This window comes from Dryobates pubescens, chromosome 5 (assembly GCF_014839835.1).
Source record: "Dryobates pubescens isolate bDryPub1 chromosome 5, bDryPub1.pri, whole genome shotgun sequence".
Lineage (NCBI taxonomy): Eukaryota > Metazoa > Chordata > Aves > Piciformes > Picidae > Dryobates > Dryobates pubescens.
In genome coordinates, this window is record NC_071616.1 from 7,504,550 (window position 1) to 7,528,371 (window position 23,822).

A 23,822-nucleotide genomic window follows, 5' to 3' on the forward strand; every position below is an offset into this window, starting at 1 on the left:
GCTCGCCAATCAAAATCTGCTTACTGAGATGCACTAATAGCTTGGAAACTTGGAGGAAAAAGTGCCCATGATTTAATTCTACATCACTGAAAAAGGAGAACCTGGTAAACGAAACCCTGCAGCCTGAAGATGAGCACACCTCTCCTTACAACTGAGGCTGCATAGATGCCTCCTGATTTCAAATGAGGTATGTCTAGGTGCAAATATCTCCCACTTACAGGATCAGGTCTTACTGGAGACTCACTTACCATTCATTTGTTGTTGCATACAAGTCAATTGTCCTGTCCTGAAAACCACAATACAAACAGTGTAAGCATGCTCAGGTCATTCATCCTGTGCCTCCCACTCCCTCTACAGGCTGTTTCATTATCTTGGCAGGCAGTCTGGGTTGTGAGAGAGAGAATGAACTCCAGTCTGTGTGCACTAGAGGTAGGCCATTCACACAAACCAGGTGGGCAGCTTAGGGCCCTTCATCTTTTTATAGCTGAACACTTAGTTTGACCTTTGTTTTCTAGGAATATCACTGAAAGCTGGGCATCTGCACAACAGGCATAGGGATGCTGTCTGGTTTATCTTTTGCTTCAGGTTTGCCCTTTGTGAGTGTCCTGATTGTCATATCCACTACTGTTAGCTCACATACCATGTTGATGAACACGTTAGATATGTCCTGAGGAAATTAGTTTAAACTCAGAACAGGGTTGAATGGCATACCTGGAACTATGTGCAGGACAAGAGGAACAAAATATATGTTGCATAGGTGCAGAGTGATTGTCATTCACACCTTATGGTGCAGCACACGTCTGATGGAAACTGAGTCATGGAACTGTAACACTCATCACCCACCAAACTGCATGTGTGTTTGGCTGGTTTTTGTTAAGAAGGATTTGTTCTCACCTCTGCTATCGTTATCTTCTCCTGTATAGGAAGGGAGTTCAGAGCTAGAGTCACAGACTCATTCATATCCCTTTCATTTTGACTTGATATTGACTGGAAAAGAGAGTTAAAAAAACCCACAAATGTTAGCTATTGTAGAAAAAAGGGGGTAAGGAATGAGGTAAAAGCAGTCTCCTCTGCCTCACTTACAGGTGTCCACTACCCAGTTCCCTGTGTACACAGTCCTGTTAGATCTGTTAGAGGGTAGGAGGGCTCTGCAGATGGACCTTGACAGGTTGGATAGATGGGCAGACTCCAACAGCATGGCATTTAACATGTCTAAGTCCTGGGTTCTACACGTTGGCCACAACAACCCCATGCAGCACTACAGGCTGGGGACACAGTGGCTGGAGAACAGCCAGGCGGAAAGGGACCTGGGGGTACTGGTTGACAGATGGGTGAACATGAGCCAGCAGTGTGCCCAGGAAGCCAAGAAGGGCAATGGCATCCTGGCCTGCATCAGGAATAGTGTGGCCAGCAAGAGCAGGGAAGTCATTGTGCCCCTGTACTCAACACTGGTTAGGCCACACCTTGAGTCCTGTGTCCAGTTCCGGGCCCCTCAGTTTAGGAAAGATGTTGACTTGCTGGAATGTGTCCAGAGAAGGTGAACAATGCTGGTGAGGGGTTTGGAGCATGAGCCCTATGAGGAGAGGCTGAGGGAGCTGGGATTGCTTAGCCTGGAGAAAAGGAAGTTCAGGGGAGACCACCTTGCTGTCTACAACTCCCTGAAGGGAGGTTGTAGCCAGGTGGGGGTTGGTCGCTTCTCCCAGGCAATCAGTGACAGAACAAGAGGACACAGTCTCAAGCTTCACAGGGGAAAGTGTAGGCTAATCTTAGAAATAAGTTCTTCACAGAAAGACATTGGAATGGGCTGCCTGGGGAGCTGGTGGTGTCAACATCCCTGGGGATGTTTAAGAAAGAACTGGATAAGGCACTTAGTAACATGGTCTAGTTGATTAGTTAGGATTGGGTGATCAGTTGGACTTGATGATCTTGGAGTTCTCTTCCAAACAGGTTGCTTCTGTGATTCTGTGACCTGCACACATGCTCAGGACTCAGAGGTCCCCAAGAAATGCAATACAGAGAGCCAGCTCTACTTTAGCAGTGATGACATACCCTGCTGAGCCGCCTGCGCCGTGGCAGAGACACAGTGAGCGCCGACTGGTTGTACTTGATGTAGTGGAACCTGGCTGGGGAGGTCGGGCAAAGGCAGGAGCTCAGTGTGTGGGTCTTGGTTCCTTCATATGACCCATCCACAGTTAGTGCAAACTTTCTCTCTGGAGCAAAGGAGTTTCAAACATAAGTTCTTCCCCAAAAAAGTGGATAATTTGTTTGTACAGCAATAAAACACACAGTTTTCTTGAGCAATTACTTTTTCATACCCAAAATGCAGGGTCAATAAATAGACTCACTTGTCTGAGCCTTTGACTTTCAACTTGAGAGCTCCCGTGCAGAATATGTCATACAGCAACTGTTCCTATGGTACTACAGAGCTGTGATTGCTGAGACTACTGCTCTGTTCATTGCATGATTCACAGCTGGTAATAGTTTGGGGGTTAAAAAATGCACTCTCTCTTGAAAGTCTGAAGTTTTCCAAGTACCACAGTAGTAAGTTAGTTTGTGGTACAAAATCTTATTCTGGTATATAAGGTAACTTGAGATTTTCAGACTTCTGGGAGAAACTTGTTAAGCTTTTTAGCAGAAGGCATTTCAGAACCAGTAAAATCTCCGTGCTTCTATCATGTTCTCCTTTATTTCAACCTGTAATATTCCTTACAAAACTAATGTCTGGGTTTGAGCCTTCATGTAATAAGCCCCAGATATATCTCTTCAAGTAGGTCTCTATACAGAGTGAAGCCAACCTTGGTTCAGCCTGAAATATACTCTGTAAATCCACACACCCAAAGGTATATAATCAGCCTTCAGGAGAATTATCCTGCTCACACATTTTCAGCTACCTCTGGCAAACTTCTTTGTTGTGACAACTGAGCTCAGCTGGATCAACCACATGCTTAAGCAGTTTGCTGGACTGGGGACATCAGAGGTGCCAGAGTGAGCAGTTTCAAAAGTTGCATAGGAGATACACAGGTCCACAAGCATGAATTTGACATGGGAGAGAAGCACTGTTTACAATGTGCAACAAATATCTTTGGAATCATATTGTGTGGCTTGTGCTCCACCCAGTAACATGTTTTATACATTATACCTAAAGAAACTTTAAGAACTTCAACGATAGAAGAGACCCAGTCCTCATTCTGCCCATTGTCTTTATCTCTGCATCTAGGAGCAGCAGGAGTTAGCTCCAGTTTAGGACTTCAAAAAAAAAAATCAAATATCCTGGTCAAATACTTTGGAAAATGATCAATGTCTGACAAGATGCTATCATAGAGGGAAGTATTTTGTGGTGAAGCCAGACCACATACCCCTCACACCACATTCTGTAGTAATCCATGGCACTTGGTGCCATGGTCTAGTCATGAGGTCTGTGGAGACAGGTTGGACTTGATGATCCTTGGGGTCTCTTCCAGCCTTAGCTGTACTGTGATACTGTGATACTGTAATCAGCACATCTTTGACCAACTGCAACCCCCTCCACAGGCCATTGGCACCACTGAGATTTTGCTTTACAGCTTAAATAACTTCAAACCAGAATGTTCAAGTGTGAACGTCAGTGAAAGGCTCACCTGTACTGTCCTTCTTCAGTCTCCCACCATTCACCTGCACATCCAAGCAGGAAACTTCACGGGACTGCAAGACACAACCAGAAAAAGAGAAAAAGGTGCTTGCTATCAGCAGAGCTCTGCCCCAGCTGGTCCCTTAGGCATGTTTGGGGTCTTGGACCTTGCCCCTCAAGGGAGAAAAGGTGCCAACCTGTAATGTCCCTGCCAGGTCTGGGGAGGTGGCTTCCATATGGGAAATAACAGATTGAGTTGAGATGAGGAAAGAAAAGAGATTTACTCGCTCCCTTCTGGAGAAACAGCCCCACAAGTGCCTGATGGATGATCAGCCACAGGGGAAGTCTGCCTGGGTCCAGCTTGGGTTGTGCAGAAGCGAGTGCTGGTGGCAGCTCAAAGCTTTCACAGCTACAGCCTCTCCCAGCATGAGTCACTGGTGGGATAGCCAACAGCAAGACCAGCTTTAGCCTGCCTCTCAGCCCATGCCCTCATGCCATCACATGGAGCAACTTCCTGGTACCTTTAACACTGGCTTTGCAAGAACCATCACTGTATAACAGGGAAAGGATTATGAAATAAAAATTACCACTAAAACTCCATTAGTAACAATGTTTTCAGGAGGATCCGGGCTAAAAGACAAAACAGAAAACAACAGATTCAAAAGCAGCACTCCTCTGTTTGGCTGGTTTTCAAACAACAACTTTTCTTTAATCATTATTTCATTATTTTTATCTTTAAAAGTCCATCTTTGGACAGGCATCATGGGCAAACATCATCAGAAATGCTGTCTGGACATTCAGCCCAATTTGCCTTTGACTGGCTTGAGTTTGGACTTCACACTATTCGTTGCTGGATGGAAGAGTTCCTTACTAGAACAGACAGGATTGGTTTTTGACCACGGAAGTAATTTTAAACAGGGATGCACTTTACACTATTTTTAGCAGCCTGTCAGAGAGGGACCTGGGGGTACTGGTTGATAGGAGGCTGAACATGAGTCAGCAGTGTGCCCAGGTGGCCAGGAAGGCCAACGGTATTCTGGCCTGTATCAGGAATAGTGTGGCCAGCAGGAGCAGGGAAGTCATTCTGCCCTGTACTCAGCACTGGTTAGGCTGCAACTTGAGTACTGTGTCCAGTTCTGGGCTCCTCAGTTTAGGAAGGATGTTGAGTTGCTTGAATGTGTCCAGAGAAGGGCAGCATAGCTGGGGAGGGGTTTGGAGCACAAGCCCTATGAGGAGCAGCTGAGAGAGCTGAGGTTGTTTAGCCTGGAGAAGAGGAGGCTCAGAGGAGACCTTCTTACTGTCTACAACTACCTGAAGGGAGGTTGTAGCCAGGTGGGGGTTGGTCTCTTCTCCCAGGCTACCAGCACCAGAAGAAGAGGACACAGTCTCAAGCTGCACCAGGGGAGGTTTAGGCTGGATGTTAGGAAGAAGTTCTTCACAGAAAGAGTGATTTGCCATTGGAATGGGCTGCCCAGGGAGGTGGTGGAGTCACCATCACTGGAGGTGTTTAGGAAGAAACTGGATGGGGTGCCTGGTGCCATGGTTTAGTGGATTAGATAGTGTTGGACTCAATGATCTTGGAGGTCTTTTCCAACCTGGTTAATTCTGTTCTATTCTATTCTATTTTACACTAAATTACACTATTTGCCCAATATTGCTCAGTTCAGAAGTGGGCAATCAGTGCTGAAAAAATGCTGAATTCATCCAACATACCATAACAAATCAACAAACCGACAGAAAATCCAGAAAACATTACTATTCACCTTAAAATTCAACAGCAGTGCTAGGACTGATTTGCATGCCCATTCTTTCCATTAACCATTCAGTCAGCATAGAAACACAGTAAAAAATCCTTTTCAATGTATTCCCATAACTAAACCAAATTCTGGGTATCATTTTCTCACATTCTTATGACAAAGCAAAGCATTTGGGATGCCACAATAAGGAGCAAGAGTGAGTTGAACCTTAAAACCTCCTCCTGTGAATAAAGCCCCTTGCAGCCTAGTATGCAGCAGCCATCAGGAACATCTCTATGCTCCCATCAGCATCTGTGCCAGCTTCTCTGTGTGTCTGGATGCCTGGTGTATATGGATGCACATCCTGTACTGTGATGCACCCTTCCTCTATTAAATGCCCTACACAAGCATTTCCCAAACACCCAAAGCTCCCCACTGTGTTATTCAGATGCTGACACTGTTAGGAGGCTGCAAGCATACATTCATGTTCTGTCAGTAACACTCTGTCTCTGGCTTACATCTCTACTGATTGCCTGTTTGACCTTACACACCTGCTTTCCATTGTGAATTCAACTTCTAGCTCCTCTTTTCCCTGCAAAAGAAAATGAATACAGTCACTACAGGCTGATTTTGCTGTGGAGAGAAATACCTACACGACTCTGTTTGTCAGGGGACTCTGTAACCCAGTGTCCACCTGCATATGCAAGAGATTTGATTTTCCTCATGCCCTATCCACTATACTTCTAGTGTCATACTCGTGTAACATCATATCCATCATTTTAGCAGATTCCTACTTTAGACCAGGCCAAATGCCATTCGTGCCACAGGGCCTCTTGGTGGTTGCTCCCGCTTTCTCCAGCCATAGATTCACCTCTTGCTGTTTCAAAGGCCACCTGAAATTCCCCTTTTCCCTCCTCTCCCACAAGATTTCAAAGCTGCCCACTGATCCTCAGCATGACTGAGGCTGGATTTCTGTGGTGCAGGCAAATCATCCTGCCCCTATCTCAGCCCTCACCCACAGCCTGTGCAGATGAACCCAGTGCCATGTTAACATGATGGACTGCATAGGCATATAAAGTCCAGGGTGTTCTGGAAGGTGTACTTGGGTTTGGTGGAGTCTGCACACACAGAGTTATTACATGCTCAGCTTTCATCTTTATGTTTTGTAATTCTCTCCCCTTGATCTTAGCTTTCTCCACAGGTTTTTGGTGCAGCTCCTATTACATCATTGCTCTTGTGTGAGCAGTAAGGAAAAGGCAGTATGGAAACCCAGTACATCCAAAACACATCAAATCAGTAAAGTATTTCTTGGGCTAAAACACTGCCCTTAAAGCTTCACTATAAAGTTGTCTCAGCCTTATGAAACCAAGACCTGCTGGAAAACTCGCTTAGGAGAATTGGGTCTGCAGTTTATGACTGTAGATCACTACTTTTACATTAGCAGAACATAATGCACAGCTTGGAACCACCAGCTCCAAGTCCAAAGGGACACCCAAAACTGTTGGGATAAACTCTCAATAATTTGACATTCCACCAATCAGCCCAATAATACTGGGTGTGTCTGTAGAAGCATCACTCCAAATCTGCAGTAATTACAGAAGCAACACTGGGTATCAACCTCTGAAATGGAGGAAAATAGTCAAACAGCTAAATGGTCGGTGAGGAAGGCCTATATATGATGGGACTTGTGAGAGGAAAGACGAGATAACCACATTCTCCCCTGACCACATCTCCTTATTTTCCTCCTTGAATTTTATTCATACCTGTGGATTCAACTGGAAGCTCAGCTGAACGTTTTCTCCAAGCTGGATTTTGGAAACATCAAAGAATACAGTGAGGAGATGGTCATCTTCAGTTACTCTATCCTCATCACAAACTTTCAGCTCCAGAATATTCTGAAATCAAAACACACACACACACACAAAAAAAAAAATAGATTGTGTAACATTCATCAGATGCCACAGATATTTTGGTTTAGCTAAAGGAATTTGCTCAAGAAGCTTAAGAATAAAAGCAAAGACAAAAGTAAAGTAGAAAACGTTTTGTTGCACTCTGCAGACAATAGACTATTTGGATCTTGTCCAGCCACTGAAAGCTGAAAACCTAGAGTGATAGGGTGTGAATATTTAGTAGGTGAGCTCAGACAGATCTGTGGTGTAGAAGGGCTATACAGTAGGTTTGCTATCTGTTAGGAGTACCTGCTGTTCCTACCTTAACCTGGCTCTGAATGGTGAAGTGGAAGGTTTCGTTCCATGTCGGGTTCTTGCTGTTCTGGACTGTCTTAGTGCGGAACTGCTGCACTGAAGCTGTTGGCAGGCTGAGGCTGACATAGCAGTCTGACTGGGTCACTGTTGAAGACAGGGAAGTTGTGAAACCAAGACATCAGTGAAACACATTTAATACCCTGTAAGGTGTTAGAATAGAATAGAATAGAATAGAATAGAATAGAATAGAATAGACCAGACCAGACCAGACCAGACCAGGTTGGAAGAGATCTTCACAATCATTGCATCCAACCTATCATCCAACACCACCTAGTCAACTAAACCATGCACAATATGAATTTTTAAGCTCTGTACACAAGAAAACACACAGAATGCAGATCCATAAAGCTAGTGCTGGACAACCAGCTTGCTTTACCCTTTCTGAAACCCTGTCAGATGACTCTTCTTGAGAACTACTTCATTTAATTGCTAGAAAAACAATAAACATTCAAAACATGCAGCTACATTGCATTCCTATGACAAGGCATGCATAGCCAGACTACCTATCTGTATAGGACTTCAAAGGTTTTAACACTGATGAGCTGCCCATATGGGCAGGGGCATTCACACACATGAGTGCCTCACAGGGCTTGGCATCACTGAAGGCTCAGCTGCCTGTCAGGAAGACAAAGTAGATAACATTAATGGCTGTGATGGTGGCTGCTGGACACACAGAGACCAGTTCATACATATTGGGCTTCAACAGGTAGTCATGGACATGTCTTAATACTTCTGGGGTAGCTCTGGCTACTCTTTGGAACATCCTTTATTTTCTCCAACACATCTGGCTGCTAACGCAGTGATGATGGGATCTCATTGCACTGAAGGCTTCACCACTGTCACAGAAGGCAGGTTTTCCACCAAGACACTTGATCTCAGTCTGCCTTCCTCCCTTTTGGAAAGTTGAAGAAGGGAACACACACATATACCACATCGCTCAAGAACAGAGCTTTTAAAGAAAAAAAGCATGTGTCAAGAAAAGTAATAACCTGCGGAGAAGACGAATTGCATTTAATCCTCTGTGGAGTGAATTAAAATGAACACATGTGAGAAAAGTGTTGAAATGTTGAACATTCTGGTGGTGTAACATTAGGTTTGAGAAAGCAGATGTCCTGAGGGAGAGTGTTTACCAATAAAGTTGTATAAAAACATTGCTTAATGTCCCTATTTTCACCTGCATCTGTGTGCCTCAGACCGAGAGGGACCAAGGGTATTTGCAACACTTGATGAGCAGGTGAAAGCTTGCCTGTGCTTCCCAGCACAGAGCAAGGTGACGTTGCTTCTTTGCACAAGATTCCCTTGACTTGGCTTTGATGTTTCAATTAGAGGTCTATTTAGGTCATCAAGGTCACCTATGCATATTAATATCTCCAGATGTAGGGAGGGCAGCTTTACAAGGACATTCAGGAGCAAAGCTTCAGTATGAACAGTGGTCAGCAGCCATCTGCAATGCTTGCATCAGCAGCAAGCACTTTTGTTCTGAGGTCAGAATAATCTGCCTGCAAATACGTCTTGTCATAGTTATTAAGAAATAAAAGGTAAATGTGAATCATGAGATTGACAATCCTGTGGACCCACACTCAAAAGTCATAGCTGATCATCCTACAGAACAAGATCTGTTAGTTATGGACGGCAACCCACACAAGTGCCAAAGATAACATGGGGGAGGACTGAGTGTAGCTACCAATCCTATCATTAACATTCTATTTCTTCTATTTGTAACACCACCTACTCAAGCATTCCTGTCATTGCACAGCAGATATCTTCATCTGACTAAACTTAGTCTTGTCCCATTTAGTGCTATCTGCAGACCTGGGACATACACAATTAATTGACTCGGCCCTTTTATCACACTCTATGTGTAGCTGAAAAATCACACACACACACAGAATCACCAAGGTTGGAAGAGACCTCAAAGATCATCCAGTCCAACCAGCTTTTATTTAATTCTGCTGATTCTCTTGAGATTTAAGTCACCTTTGCTTGAGTAACTGAACAAGAAAACCTAAGCAAATGAACAAACAAAAAAAAAAGACACTGACTGATGAGGGTGGTTGTGGTATATACCAAGATAAATTAATTCCTTAAGAAAAAAAATAATCAAAACACACAGAAACCACCTGAACTCCTATCAGTCCTAGTTACTCCAAAACTTCTGTGTGTATACAGGAAAATTCCATGTGAAAATCTTTTTCTCACCTTTCTGGAATGGAACAGAACAGAACGGAATGGAACAGTAAAGAATGGAATGAAATGAAATGAAATGAAATGAAATGAAATGAAATGAAATGAAATGAAATGGGACGGGACGGGACGGGACGGGACGGGAATAGAATAGAATAGAATAGAATAGAATAGAATAGAATAGAATAGAATAGAATAGAATAGAATAGAATAGAATAGAATAGACCAAGTTGGAAAAGATCTTTGAGATCATCAAGTCCAACCTATCACCCAACACCATCTAATCAACTAAACCATGGAACCAAGCACTCCATCCAGTTTCTTCCTAAACACCTCCAGTGATGGTGACTCCACCACCTCCCTGGGCAGCACATTCCAATGGCCAATCACTCTTTCTGGGAAGAATTTCTTCCTAACATCCAGCCTAAACCTCCCCTGGCACAGCTTGAGACTGTGTCCTCTTGTTCTGGTGCTGGTTGCCTGGGAGAAGAGACCAACCCCCACCTGGCTAAAACCTCCCTTCAGGTAGTTGTAGAGAGCAATAAGATCATGCCTGAGCCTCCTCTTCTCCAGGCTAAACAACCCCAGCTCCCTCAGCCTCTCCTCACAGGGCTTGTGCTCCAAGTCCAGATTGCTACCAGCACAGATTTGCCCCTATGAGGAGATCAGAAAGACACAAGTCCATAAATTTGTGAACAATCCAAAGTTTATTTCATTGGCATTTCCCAAACAGCAATACATGTTTTGACTAAGTCTGTTTGTGAAGAGCAATGTATTAGTTGAAAAGTCCACCTTTTTTTTTGCTCTTTTCTGCAAGTGATCACTGTCTGCTACTATGCTGTATGATACACCTTTAACAAATAACTGCTCACCAGACAGCAGAGCTCTGCTTTCTCATTTCACATCTCTGAGCAGCTTCTGACACAGCTGCAAAATGTGTTTGATGATGCCTTTTGTACTTCAGGGGTGTTCTCTCATTCATGTTTTCCAGGTATTATAAGAGAGGCATTTACAACACCCAGGAACCTCCTTTACACATCTCAGAGACCTCAGACCTGTATTCTGCCTGACCTTCTAGAGGCACAAGCATTTATGAGCACAGGAACTGCACAGCATAGCCTGTGCCCAAGATGGTCAGTCACACCGCAATATCTCATTGCCTTGTACCTAGCACTCCTTCACAGGGCTGCCACTGGCAGCCACATGCAAGCCAGTCATCACTACCCTAACACCACCTAACCATGGCAATTACACTCGCACATGGTACACACAGCAGAGCCTCACAGCAGCGACCTGGTGCGTCCCTCCCCTGCACCACAACACGTGAGCAGCCATCAAACATGCTGGAGGTGGCAGCTGTGGTATCACTATGGGGCAATATCCTACCAAAAGCAGGTGTGGCAACAGGTGTTTATGAAAGCACTGCCTCTTCCTCCAGTTATTACACTAGTTGCTAATTAGCTTCCAGGCTAATAGCAGGACTGGATCTTAATTGTGCTTTACCATTAGAAAACATTACAGGAGCATGACCCATGCTGAAAAACAGCATTGTCCCAGCACCATGCTGCATCCCAAACGGCATGGCACCAGCTGTTCTGGCTTGAGCTAAATTCCCATCTTGCCTCATAGCTCAAATTCAAACAGGGCTAAGACAAAAAAAGGATCTGAACCAAGAATGTGGTTTCAAATTCTGTTTGCAGAGATCATCTCCTTGATCATGGCTCCCCACATATCTTGATCATGGCACCCACCCATATCTTAAAATACAAACTATCACCACCAGCTGAGAAAAGCATTTTTCTTCTTTCTCCCACACTGTGAAGCTGAGCAGAGATCTGGCTGAGGGTCAGTAGACAAGTAGGCACTCCTGTTTTCTAAACTGACAGTTTAGATCATTGGAACTTCTTACCTTCTGTTTTAAACAGGGATGTGTGTTACTTCTGTGAAAGTTAACAGCTTCCTTTTCAGGTCCCTTCACAGTCATACTATCAGAATCCTTTCACTCCTGGGAGACCAGGTCCTGCCTCCAAGGAGCGTTCAGCATTAATCTCCTGATAGCTAAACTCCAATGAAAAGCTTTCACATTTCTCTCACTCAGCTCCTCACACTGGAGGGAGCATTCTACAAGTATTCCTACAACAGTATCACTAGCCTCACTTAAACCCCTGCTTAAAACACCCCTTTGCTGAGATGTTGCTAAATAACCTTACCTCCCCCTCTCATTTTCTCCCTTGTGGGGCTTTATCAGTCCATATCCCCTTATTTTATTAACAACATTTCAAGCAGCATCTAGAACAATAAGCTGTTGGTGTATAATTGCCACTGCCTAAAAGGTGAAGTAAGTAATAAATAACAATGAAACAACAATAGCAGTGCAAGAACAAAAGAGAAGGCTCCGGGGAGACCCAATAACAACCTTCCAGTACCTGAAAGGGGCGTACAAGAAAGATGGAGAGAAACTGTTTACAAAGGCCTGTAGTGATAGGACAAGGGGCAATGGCTTCAAATTAGAAAAGAGCAGATTTAGATTGGATGTTAGGAACAGGTTCTTTACTATGAGTGCAGTGGAACACTGGAACAGGTTACCCAGGGAGCTGGTCAGGGCCCCACCCTTGGAGATATTCAAAGTGAGGCTCAACAGGGCTCTGGGCAAACAGTTCTGGTTGAGGATGCCCCTGCTTACTTCAGAAGGTGTTGGACTTGATGACCCTCAGAGGTCCCTTCCAACCCAGACCATTCTATGAAAGCACTGGAGTAAGACTGCAGATTCCTGCAGTAAGTCTTACAAAGGACCATAGTTGCTCAAACAGTTATCTCATGGCATGTATTTATTTTCACATTCTCAAGAGCCTTTCCACGGATTGACCTTTCCTGGGGCAGAACAGCCACTGCAATGCCATAAAGTATGGGGTTTGATAATAAAAGGTAAGGCATACTTAATAACTTTATAAAATATTGTATCCAAAAGAATATATGCTTTATATTTAAAATGTCCCAAAGCTGGAAGTTTCCAAAATTAACAAGCCTAAGTTAAAGAAAGAAATAATATTCCATAAAACTTTCCAAAAAAAATACAATTGTATTACTAAGAAAATGATGAAGGATATTTTTTTAACTCCACAATAAGCCACACACACTTAGACCAAGGCCCACAGCCAGGGTCCACTAAGGGGTCTTGGATGTTTTCAGGAAACAGGGAATAGTGGTTTAAAACTTCTCAACTCAGTGTCCCCATCCAGTTGCCTATTTTTGGAATGGAATGGAATGGAATGGAATGGAATGGAATGGAATGGAATGGAATGGAATGGAATGGAATAGACCAGACCAGGTTGGAAGAGACCTTCAAGATCATCACATCCAACCTATCACCCAACACCACCTAATCACCTAAACCATGGCACCAAGCACCCCATCAAGTCTCCTCCTAAACACCTCCAGTGATGGCAACTCCACCACCTCCACAGGCAGTCCATTCCAAAGGCCAATCACTCTCTATGAAGAATATCCTGCTAACATCCAGTCTGAATCTCCCCTGGCACAGCTTGACACTGTGTCCTCTTCTTCTGGTTCTGGTGGTCTGGGAGAAGAGACCAACCCCTGCCTGTCTACAGCCTCACTTCTGGTAGTTGTAGACAGCAAGAAGGTCTCCCCTGAACCTCCTTTTCTCCAGGCTAAGCAACCCCAGCTCCCTCAGCCTCTCTCCATAAGGTTTGTGATCCAAACCACTCCCCAGCTTTGTTGCCCTTCTCTGAACACATTCAAGCAACTTAACATCTTTCTTAAACTGAGGGGCTCAGAACTGGACACAGTACTCAAGGTGTGGCCTAACCAGTGCAGTGTACAGAGGCAGAATGACCTCCCTGCTCCTGCTGGCCACACTGTTCCTGATCAGACCAGGATGCCATTTGCCTTCTTGGCTTCCTGGGCACACTGCAGGCTCATGTTCAGCCTACTGTCAAGCAGTACCCCCAGGTCCTTCTCTGCCTGGCTGCTCTCCAGCCACTCTGACCCTAGCCTGTAGTGCTGCATGGGGTTGTTGTGGCCAATGTATTTTAGTATACAGAACACTCTATTTTATTTTCCATTTGTTAATTCCACTTGATTATTTAATTTCTCTCCAGTGTATAAAAGAGAAGCAACACATAATGCTCTCTCACCCATCACAATTTAAGATTCAGAGACTACCTAAGCCAGCCTTCTCTGGGTTATTTTTCTGTGAACTTGTCCAGTCCCCACCTGAAGCCCACAGAAATTTTTGGCATCTCCCAAGCTCTCCCAGTTCTGGAGCTGTAGTGGTTGACCAAGGATTGTGAGAGGCTGATCCTGACATTTGAAAATCTCTGCAGAGAAAGCCATGATTTTAAGGGTGGGTTGGGCTGGTGCACATCCAAGTCTCATCCCATTAGGGAATTGGACTGTAGATGGGACACACACCCAAATCTGGGAACTGGCAAGCGTTCACAGGTCCAGGAATATCAAGAGCCCCAATGAGCCTGATGGGAACAAGGGTGTGCTCAGTGGGAAGGGGGAATGTGGAGAACGCAAACAAGGCACTGAATTCACAGGTGGCATCAGTGATAACAACTATGCCTTAATACACACATATGGAAATCAATGTTATAATTTACACACTCCTGGATCGATGGGAAGAGACAGAGCAGTGCCAGGGTGCATTAAAAAAAAGTTTCAGGGTTTAAAAAGCAGAGTGGAACAATTTAAATTAGCTAAAAAAACTATCTCATGCACTGAACATCCATTAAATGTCTTATCTATTCTGTAGGAGATGTTGGTGAGGTTTTGAACTTGTTGCTATGGTTTAATTTTGCCATCTCCATTACTTGAAAAATAGAGCACATAGATTAATAATGACATGAACCCACAGCATCAGGCTGGGAGAACTTCTAAACAGCAGAATATTAAATAGAGTGATTCAAACAGTTCACAGAAACCTGGTGCAAGATGGGATCTTGAGAGGAGAAAAGAATAAAATGGGATTCACTTTGGGTGCAATTGCCAAAAGATAGAAGCAGATGATTTAAAATGTTACAAATCTGTAAGATGACTGAGCAGGAAGTGCCACTGACCAAGTCATTGTATTTAGAATGGCTTATAGGAAAAGGAAAGTGATAAAAACAGAGCTGGGAAAAAGAAATATAAAGGGGAAAAAAATACAGTGTCAGGGCAATGGTACTGTAAAGAACTCTTTGTTGCTGGTGATGGAGGTCCACATGCTTCTGGGTTTCCTAAGGCAGTGTCAAGCTAATTTCTAAGGAACTGTAAAGATGACTGAAACAACTTTACAATATTCTCCCCACTTTTACCCACAAACCATCAAAGTTCTGTACAAGTGGTACATTTTTCATTTTAAGCCTCCCATTTTGCTGCTTCTCAGTGAAAGTCACCTGCAATTACCAACAAGTTTTCTGGTAATTGCAACTGACCAATCCTAGGCTCAGCAAAATCAAACATTGCTGGAATTCAGCAGCTGACTATCAAAGCCCAGTTCAGCAATGAAGCATGAACAAGGCAATGCCATAACTGGCATGATCTGCTTTTCATACATGACAGGAGGACCCAGAAAGCAAAACATTCACCTTTTTCAGGTACTGGTTTTGTTTTGTTTGTGCATATCTTTTCCCCTCAATATTTTGACTTATATTACCATTTCAGACATGATAGCTTGGTGGTGAATGTCTCATTCCATTTTACAGGCAACATCCACCAAATGTTTCATAGCAAATGGCAAAACAGCCTCAACCTGGAAAGCCCATGTGGATTTACTGGTGTCCAAATCTTGTGCCACACTCCAAAAGCACCTCTGTCATTCAAGCTCCTTTAGCAGCTTTGCAGGCTGCTAGAATGTGTTAGGACTGGGAAAAATAAATGTCTGAGCATTTCGATACCTCTCCCTTGCTCTAGAAACTTTCTAGTATAGGGAAGGACAGCATCAAAACACAGGGAACTCCCTTCAGGATAAAAGTAGTTGCAAGACAAAAAGAAAAAGCATTGATCTAGAGGAGAAAAGGGAGGAGGGGAAGTTTGGTGACCTCTTTATGTTGAAGGTGGTTTAATAGAACAAGATGATGTGAGGAGATATTTAAGGGCTGTATATTTCCTCACAACTTTCTTTCAGCTCAGATTGCACATTTGTACCCTCAATTAGGTTTTAGCTGTAGCATCAAATTTCTCTGCAGACATCAACTGAACTTCAAATCTCCTTTCTGCACTTTAGCAGTAGTCCAGTGGGAAGGTTCATACAGATTTTTCTTCCCCATAAATTCATCAACAAAAGAGCATCTTACTTCTCTTCAATAAAAATCAGAGTGAGAAACTCTTCTTCACATCTATTCGATCTCTAGAGAAATTGTAGTAGAACTTAAAACAAATCATTTCAGAAGGGCTTGAACAAATACTTTGTCTTGCATCATTTTAACTGAACAAATTGTGCTTTCCTACAGAAATTTTCTGGATTCAGACCTTCTTATTTGTATAAATGAATAAATGCAAGACAATCAGCCATCTCCTCAGACTGGAGATGATTATCATTCACACCTTTTTTGCTAGTGCTTTGCAGCTCAGGTGTTTATAGACCATTAGTAAGCTTTTATGTAACTATGATTCTGGGGCATTTTGTAAAAATAATGAAGAGCAGAAAATGTAAACACTGGGAGCCCTCAACTGAGTTTTGAAACATGGCTGTTGCTATAGTTGAATCCAATTTGACAGCCCATGAGAGATGTCAAATATGCAGTCCTGAGCTCATGTAAAGTATTCTGTGGTAGGCCTAGGGATGCACATGGTGGACACTGCTGAAGAAGGAATCACAGAAAGAAGTGCCCCATCTAAACTTCTTGTGGCAGCCTTCCCTGTGGATAAAATCCTGTCTTTGCAGATTAAGATGTGAAACATTTTATGCATTTTGTGCAACCATCTTCTGAAGTATAACCAGAGCCTCGACTTCAGCATTACAGTGGCAAAGCTATAAGAACAAATACCACCCTCTAACTGCATTACCTTGTCTTCAGCATACCACAGTCACACATCTTCTCTCTCTCTCCTTTTATAAATACTCTGTAGTGTTTGTGACACCTGGTTATATTCCAAGTAGTTCTACATGCATGTGGATGCTCCAGGGGCACAGCAGATACTCACACAAGTCTGCTTTCCTGGCATTTTTCATCCGTATGATTTTTACGGTGAGCAAGTTGCACGGAGATGGTTCTGTCTGTTGAACAACACACAAAATGCATGAGATGAGCATGCAGAGGGGGAGAACAGAAGCACAGTCAGAGGTAGCATTGAATTAAACATTTCAATTCCAGCCATCCAAAACATTTCTGTGCCAAGGGTCTTCCTTGCGCACTGTCTTCTCCTTCTTCCCAGAAGGTTTGCAGTGAGGTGTGGCCAGAGAGCACATTCTTATCACAGACCAAGTCTCTGACGTCCTCCATTTTACATTAAGAGGAAACTTGTGGTAACCCTCAGCTTGGGGTGTCTCACACAACCCAGTCACAGAGAAACACATGGTAGTGAGCCCTGCTATGCTGACGCACATCTTGGCCTTTGCAAATTCAAAGGATGTCAACCTATATCCACTATATTTCACAACAAGCAGCAGACAGCCTAGCAGGGCAGGAACTAGTAACGATATCATGGTGCAACAACACTGCTCATCAACTGCTTTATAGCTATAAACTCCATTGTTACGTTTGACAAAGAGCAGTGATGGCTCTTAGAAAAGGTCTCTTCCACAGACATACTCCAAAAAGGCAGAATGAAACCAACAACTCTGTAATTACTTCTTTCTGAGTAATTCAGCACATCCAACCTTCCTTTAAGTAATTTCACAGGGAAGTATCAATGGAAATCACCACACACAAAAAACCACACCTCCTAACATTAAGTGATTATCAAAACAAATTTACTAAAACTGCCAGGAAACTGGTTTGATTTTGTCATCCTCTCTCATCTAAGCAAGGATCAGACAAACATAGTACTTGATCAAAAGTATGGGGGCTGAAGGTGAGGTAATTTTTTCCTTAGATAGTTGTCTTTTCTAAAGGAATACAGGGAGTGTAACCCTCATGGTCAATTCTCTAAATGAAAAGCATATAAACAAAAGCACAAACAAAAAAGCAATCACAAAGAAACCACCAAAACCAACCAACAAATCTCAAAACCCCTTAAAATTACCCCCCAAAAAACCCCAAAACCCTACCAAAAATCAAAACCAAATGCCCACAAACAAAAATAAAACAACAACAAAGCAAGCTCAACTAAACAACAAGAAGCCCCAAAATGAAAGAGTAAAACTATGCAGTGATGAAACAAACATATAAAAGACAGTTCATGCACACTACCTATAGAGCAGGGAATATCACTGCAACAAATTCATAGATCAATATACAACAATATGTCAGCACTCATTCCCTTAGGCCCAAAACCCTCACCAATTTCAAAGAGAGCAGTGTTTAGCACCTCACCTAGTATTAGTTTCCATGCACTCATTGACATTGGTGATACCTCCTCATTCTTCTTTAGTGGGATGTTTTGTCTAGTCTAGTCTAGTCAAGCAAAGAATAACAGCGAAGTCCAAAAGTGGTTTTTTATTTGTTTTTTTTTTTAATTGGGGATTATGAGAATAGTTAAATTATTGCAATATTAAAATCCTTTCATTCCTGAAGGCCAATCACAAAGCAGGCACTAACCCCAGGCAGAAACCCTTCTTTGCTCTCAGCCACGGTGTTAAGAAGAAATCTCAGAGCTGAAGATACAGGACATGGAAGGACATTTCCTCCAGCAGGTCCCCACTGCCACCAAGAAGCTGCCCACACAGCTCATGACAGAGCCTCCTCTTTCTTTTTCTTACCTGGCTCTTACTGTAGAACAGCCCCATTGTGATCTTTTCTGTGTCCAAGCCAGGTACAAGATATGGCAGTGGATGGTTATGAAAAAGTCTCAACCAGGCAGGTTCTCTTGCTTTAAGCTGCCAGGAGCAGGCAAGCTAGTGTGTTAGTGCCTGACTCAGTGCTGCCTCACCTCTCCACCTCCACTTGAGCAATCCCCAGCTCCTCCTCCTTGATGCCCAGGAGGTGAATGCGTGCTTCACACCTGTAGTGAGACACAGACTCAGTTCTGGGCATGGTAGAAGGATGGTCTTTGCACCCATAGTTAGGGGGATATTCAGACCTGAAAGAGATCTTCCCTTCACAGTTTTAAGCACTGAGCAAATGTTTTATATTTTTAAGCACCCTTGCCACTTCTTGAGGAGGTCCAATGAGCTTTTGCATATTGGAGAACTGCTAAACTTCAGTCACTTGTGTAGAGGAGACTTACACTAGCCAGGGTCCATCTGGTTGCCCAGGAGTGGGCAACAAGGACTTCTTTGGCCAAAGACATTGACAAAGAGATGTGCATACAAAAGATTTGTAGGTTTTTTATTGCCTATAGGGAGTAGGTGGGTCTGCCTAAACACACATCTGAAAGACTTTTTTTTATCCCCATCTGACCTTTCATTTTTGCTCAGCTCAGGCAGTAAGCTGTGCTTCAGTCAAGCAGCTATTGCAGTGACAAAGGATAGGATAGGATAGGATAGGATAGGATAGGATAGGATAGGATAGGATAGGATAGGATAGGATAGGATAGGATAGGATAGGATAGGATAGGATAGGATAGGATAGAATTAACAAGGTTGGAAAAAACCTTTGAGATCATCAAGTCCAACCTATAACCCAACACTATAACCCAACACTATATAATCGACTAACCCATGGCACCAAGCACCCCATCAAGTCTCTTCCTAAACAGCTCCAGTGATGGTGACTCCACCACCTCCCTGGGCAGACCATTCCAATGGGTAACAACTCTCTCTGTGAAGAACTTTCTCCACACCTCAAGCCTAAACTTCCCCTGGTGCAGCTTGAGACTGTGTCCTCTTGTTCTGGTGCTGGTTGCCTGGGAGAAGAGACCAACCCCCACCTGGCTACAACCTCCCGACAGGTAGTTGTAGACAGCAATAAGGTCAAATGCATGCAACCATTCCCAGCTCACCTGTTGGAAGTGATAGAGAGTTCCTCTTGCAAAGGCAAAGCTTTGAAAGCTCCCTCACATTCTCAAAAATGTCGTTACTTTGTGCATTTGAATGGAGGTGCTTCAGTGGATAATCTCCACAAGGCCACACTTGGGAGAGTGAAATTAACATAGAAATTAATGTTAATTATTTTGTTCCCACATATGCTTTAAGGATTTGCAAGTGCTGGGCACTGCACGTTGTGCGCAGTGGTCCCTGTCCCAGTGAAGGAGCACACAATAAGCAAAAATAAAAGGAAGTTTTCTTTTCAAAGAGGCATCATCCTTACCACTTTGAAATTTAACAGAAAATTTGAATTCTAAGTTATATCATTTCACTTTGCACCAAATTGAGTTGACAAAAGAAACTTCACAGAAACTGTATGATTTGAATGTCATAAAACAGATGGCATTATAGAATAGAATAGAACAGAACAGAATATTACAGTATCACTAAGGTTGGAAGAGACCTCAAAGATCATCGAGTCCAACCTATCATCCAACACTATCTAATCAACTAAGCCATGGCACCAAGCACCCCATCCAGTCTCTTCCTAAACAGCTCCAGTGATGGTGACTCCACCACCTCCCTGGGCAGCCCATTCCAATGGCCAATCACTCTTTCTGTAAAGAACTTCTTCCTAACATCCAGCCTAAACCTCCCCTGACCTAACAACTAGACCAAACAAGTATCACCCAGACAAACTTCAAACATACAAAGGGTGGATGACTAACAAAAAAAATTCACAAAATTGGTAGTCAAAGGAAGGTAACCCCAAAAGAAAATGCTCCAGGAGAGATTGCAAGTAACTCATTTGTAAGCCAGTTAAATGTTATTTTGTCAGTGACCTGGAAATTTAAAAATAAAAATCACTGTTAGTGCCCTGTTTCAAAAGGAGACTATTCAAATATTGAGGAAGATGAAGAAAGAGCTCTCAAGAGTAGGAGGAACTCCATGAGATGGGGAAAGGTGGGTTTCATGCCAGCAAATGGGACACAACGCACATACCCCAAGGCTGACTTGGGATGCAGCACACCTATGTCAGTAGAGCAGTTAGTCATGGTTACAAGATGGGCTCATTTGTCCTGATGAAAAGCAGGGTTAGTCAGGCTCAGGCTGTCACACACCTATCTGGCCTTTTTCTCTCCTGCTGTTAAGTTTCCCCAGTAAAACAGACTGAAGGATTTTTCATCCTGCTCTGTTTCATTAAAAAAAATTAAAAGTCTTCAAACTCACGGGAATACAACAAAAAATGTCTCTGAAAAAGAGGGATCCCATGAACTAATCTGCAGTTGAATCACAGCTACAGCTGCCTCACACCTGGAGGGTTACTATCTGGGTTTAAACACCCAATGCTGCATCTGAAAGCAGGGTGACATTGTGCCCTTTCAAGTGAACACATTGAACACGTTCATACAGCAAAATATGACCCACTCCTCTTCTTCATACCACCCAAACTGCTCTGAGATGCACTATCAGCTGTTTTTTCCATAAGACAGAATCATTTTCTACCATTCATTTCCTAGAACTTTATTCTGTAGAAACAAATTTGAAACTCCTGAGCACAATTAAGACTCTTCTGATCTCAACAATTATGTCTGGTGACTCAGCCTGAAGTTCATTGCAACAGCAGAAGCCTTTTATTATCAACTGGGATGATAATCTGAAGCATTTTCTGAGCTGCTGTGACCAGTCTTGTTATGCATCACAGCTCTACAGTGCAGAGCTTCTGTTGTGAAAGCCTGAGCTTGTGATCTGCCAGTGGCAGTGCTGCAAGAAAGGAGCTTTTGTCAGATACCTCCCCTCAGAAGTCCTCTAAGATTTTTGATGATGAGAAACCACTCTCTCAGGGCAGTTCCTGCAAAAGACCATTTGCAGTAAAGTGTTCAACAGTTGCAAAAGACCCTCTGGAAGGCATCTCAGAAGGCCCTCTTGCATTGGCCTGTTCTATGCAAATACATAGAAGCCACTTCTCATTTTATGGAATGCTGGGAAAAACTGCAAGGCCATCTTTCAACAGCAGTCAAGGCAGGTGAGGATGAGTGTGACAGGACAGTCAGCAGCATGTCCAAGAGAAAATGAAAGGAAAGTTGGGCATCAGGACTACTACTGGGGCTGAATATATGTGCTTCTGTGAAAAGCAGCTCAGAGGACTCATCTGACCATCTGAAACAAAGATGACCAAATTAAGGGGCATTTTTTATTGATGGTGAAAACTGTAGAGATCTTTACAACACTGATAGTAACTTCAGAAACCTGTTTTCAAAGAGCAGTGAAGAAAGCCAGTTAAAACAAAACAAAACAGAACAGAACAGAACAGAACTCTTCATAGTGGGCATGCAATCAAATCAGAAATGACAACCTTCAATAATTAAGGTAATCAAGACCAACACGGTGCTTGGTCTCAACAGAGGAGTTCAAGGCATTGCTGTTCTGCCAGACAGAAACATAACATAAAAATACTGGTTTGATTCACATGTCAATGTGCTACATATTCCACTATTATCTGACAGAACACTATATTTATTTATATGGAATATATATATATATATATATCAATTGGTGAAGAAACAAGGTAACAAAAGTAAACACAAATTTGCTGCTTTTGAGTTTGATCTGGATTCAGACACTGATAAATTCCAATCTGCTTGATTGAACAGTCATATAAATAAAATGAATTGGAGTCCAGCACGTCCTCAGGATGATGTTTCTACTGCAAGTATCTCTGGCAAGCATCAAACAGCTTGGTTTCAGCAGGAAATAGACAAGAAATATCTGGAAGGTTAAAGCTAGTGAGTAGTGGCTAATAATTGCGCTGCTTCCTCCGTGCCACTGCCAAGCGCAGGGCTCGAATAATCAGCTTCTCATTATTCAGGACATTGTAGTCAGTCAGTTTCACCAGCTTGTCAAAATTCTCCTCACTGAAACACACCTCCCTTGTTGTAAATGGGGAGAGGATGGTGGAGACATCAACTTTGCCTTCTGACATCTCTTCAGGACTCCTTTCGATACCTGAGGGACAAACCACAAGGAGATGCACCCGTAAGATTTTATTACTGTATGAGTCATTTAGGTTATTACAGGAAGAAAGGCAAGACTTGGAGGGAAAGATATGATCTGCCAGAGGCAAGCAAAATAATTCTAGTAACACTGTATTCTTCGGGCTGTCCAAAACTTATGCATATCCAAACATCTGGGAATGAAAGCAACATTGATTATCAGCAGCACTCATAAGCCTTTCCTTGGGCAAAGTAAAGTCTTTGTTACTCAGACTAGAAAAGTGCTAGCAAAAGGAAAAGAAAATAGTCTTGTACTGAATGAAATAACCACACTCTCACTGAAAGTACAGAAGAAATGCTAGCACTCAAAGGATATAACTCATATTAAAAACAAAGATCTTTGTCCAGTTCAGTTCTCACTCTGGGAGATTACTTGTAATTTATGTCAGCAGAACAGAAATGAGTGGGCTACCACCAAAAACTCTACAAGGTTATGCCTCCATCTTTGTTTGCAAGCATCAGTGCATTATAAGTTCATGTCTGTAGGGTAAAACAGCTTGTGTTAAGGACCTGCTACCCATATAGTTTTACCTTTGTGCTAATCTCTAGTAGGGCCTGTGGAATAAATGCCTCCTTTCATCTCAAATGTTTTCATAGAATCATAGAATCAATAAGGTTGGAAGAGATCTCAGAGATCATTAAATCCAACCTGTCACCCAAGACTTCATGACTACTAAATCATGGCACCAAGTGCCACGTCCTCTTGAACACCTCCAGGGATGGGGACTCCACCACCTCCCTGGGCAGCACATTCCAATGGCTAACAACTCTCTCTGTGAAGAACTTTCTCCTCACCTCCAACCCAAACTTCCCCTGGTGCAGTTTGAGACTGTGTCCCCTTGTTCTGGGGCTGATTGCCTGGGAGAAGAGACCAATCCCCTCCTGGCTACAACCTCCCTTCAG

At 43.1% G+C, this 23,822-nt stretch overlaps 2 protein-coding genes across 2 annotated transcripts in view; both read right to left on the bottom strand.

Annotated features, from left to right (window-relative positions):
• LOC104298856 (cytosolic phospholipase A2 epsilon) overlaps positions 1 to 18,687 on the bottom strand; it is a 29,812-nt gene extending 11,125 nt beyond the window's left edge. The window contains exons 1-10 of the mRNA XM_009898965.2: positions 18,661 to 18,687; positions 16,944 to 17,016; positions 7,555 to 7,691; positions 7,107 to 7,238; positions 5,895 to 5,935; positions 4,195 to 4,237; positions 3,618 to 3,681; positions 2,050 to 2,210; positions 895 to 987; positions 249 to 286 (exon numbers count right to left, since the gene is read on the bottom strand). Coding sequence (XP_009897267.1) covers positions 249 to 286; positions 895 to 987; positions 2,050 to 2,210; positions 3,618 to 3,681; positions 4,195 to 4,237; positions 5,895 to 5,935; positions 7,107 to 7,238; positions 7,555 to 7,691; positions 16,944 to 17,016; positions 18,661 to 18,687 — 809 coding nt within the window. The remainder of the gene's footprint in view (positions 1 to 248; positions 287 to 894; positions 988 to 2,049; positions 2,211 to 3,617; positions 3,682 to 4,194; positions 4,238 to 5,894; positions 5,936 to 7,106; positions 7,239 to 7,554; positions 7,692 to 16,943; positions 17,017 to 18,660) is intronic.
• Positions 18,688 to 22,632: 3,945 nt separating this feature from the next.
• The window catches only part of LOC104298855 (cytosolic phospholipase A2 epsilon), a 39,172-nt gene continuing 37,982 nt past the window's right edge, over positions 22,633 to 23,822 (bottom strand). The window contains exon 21 of the mRNA XM_054162151.1: positions 22,633 to 22,872. Coding sequence (XP_054018126.1) covers positions 22,664 to 22,872 — 209 coding nt within the window. The 3' untranslated portion in view covers positions 22,633 to 22,663. The remainder of the gene's footprint in view (positions 22,873 to 23,822) is intronic.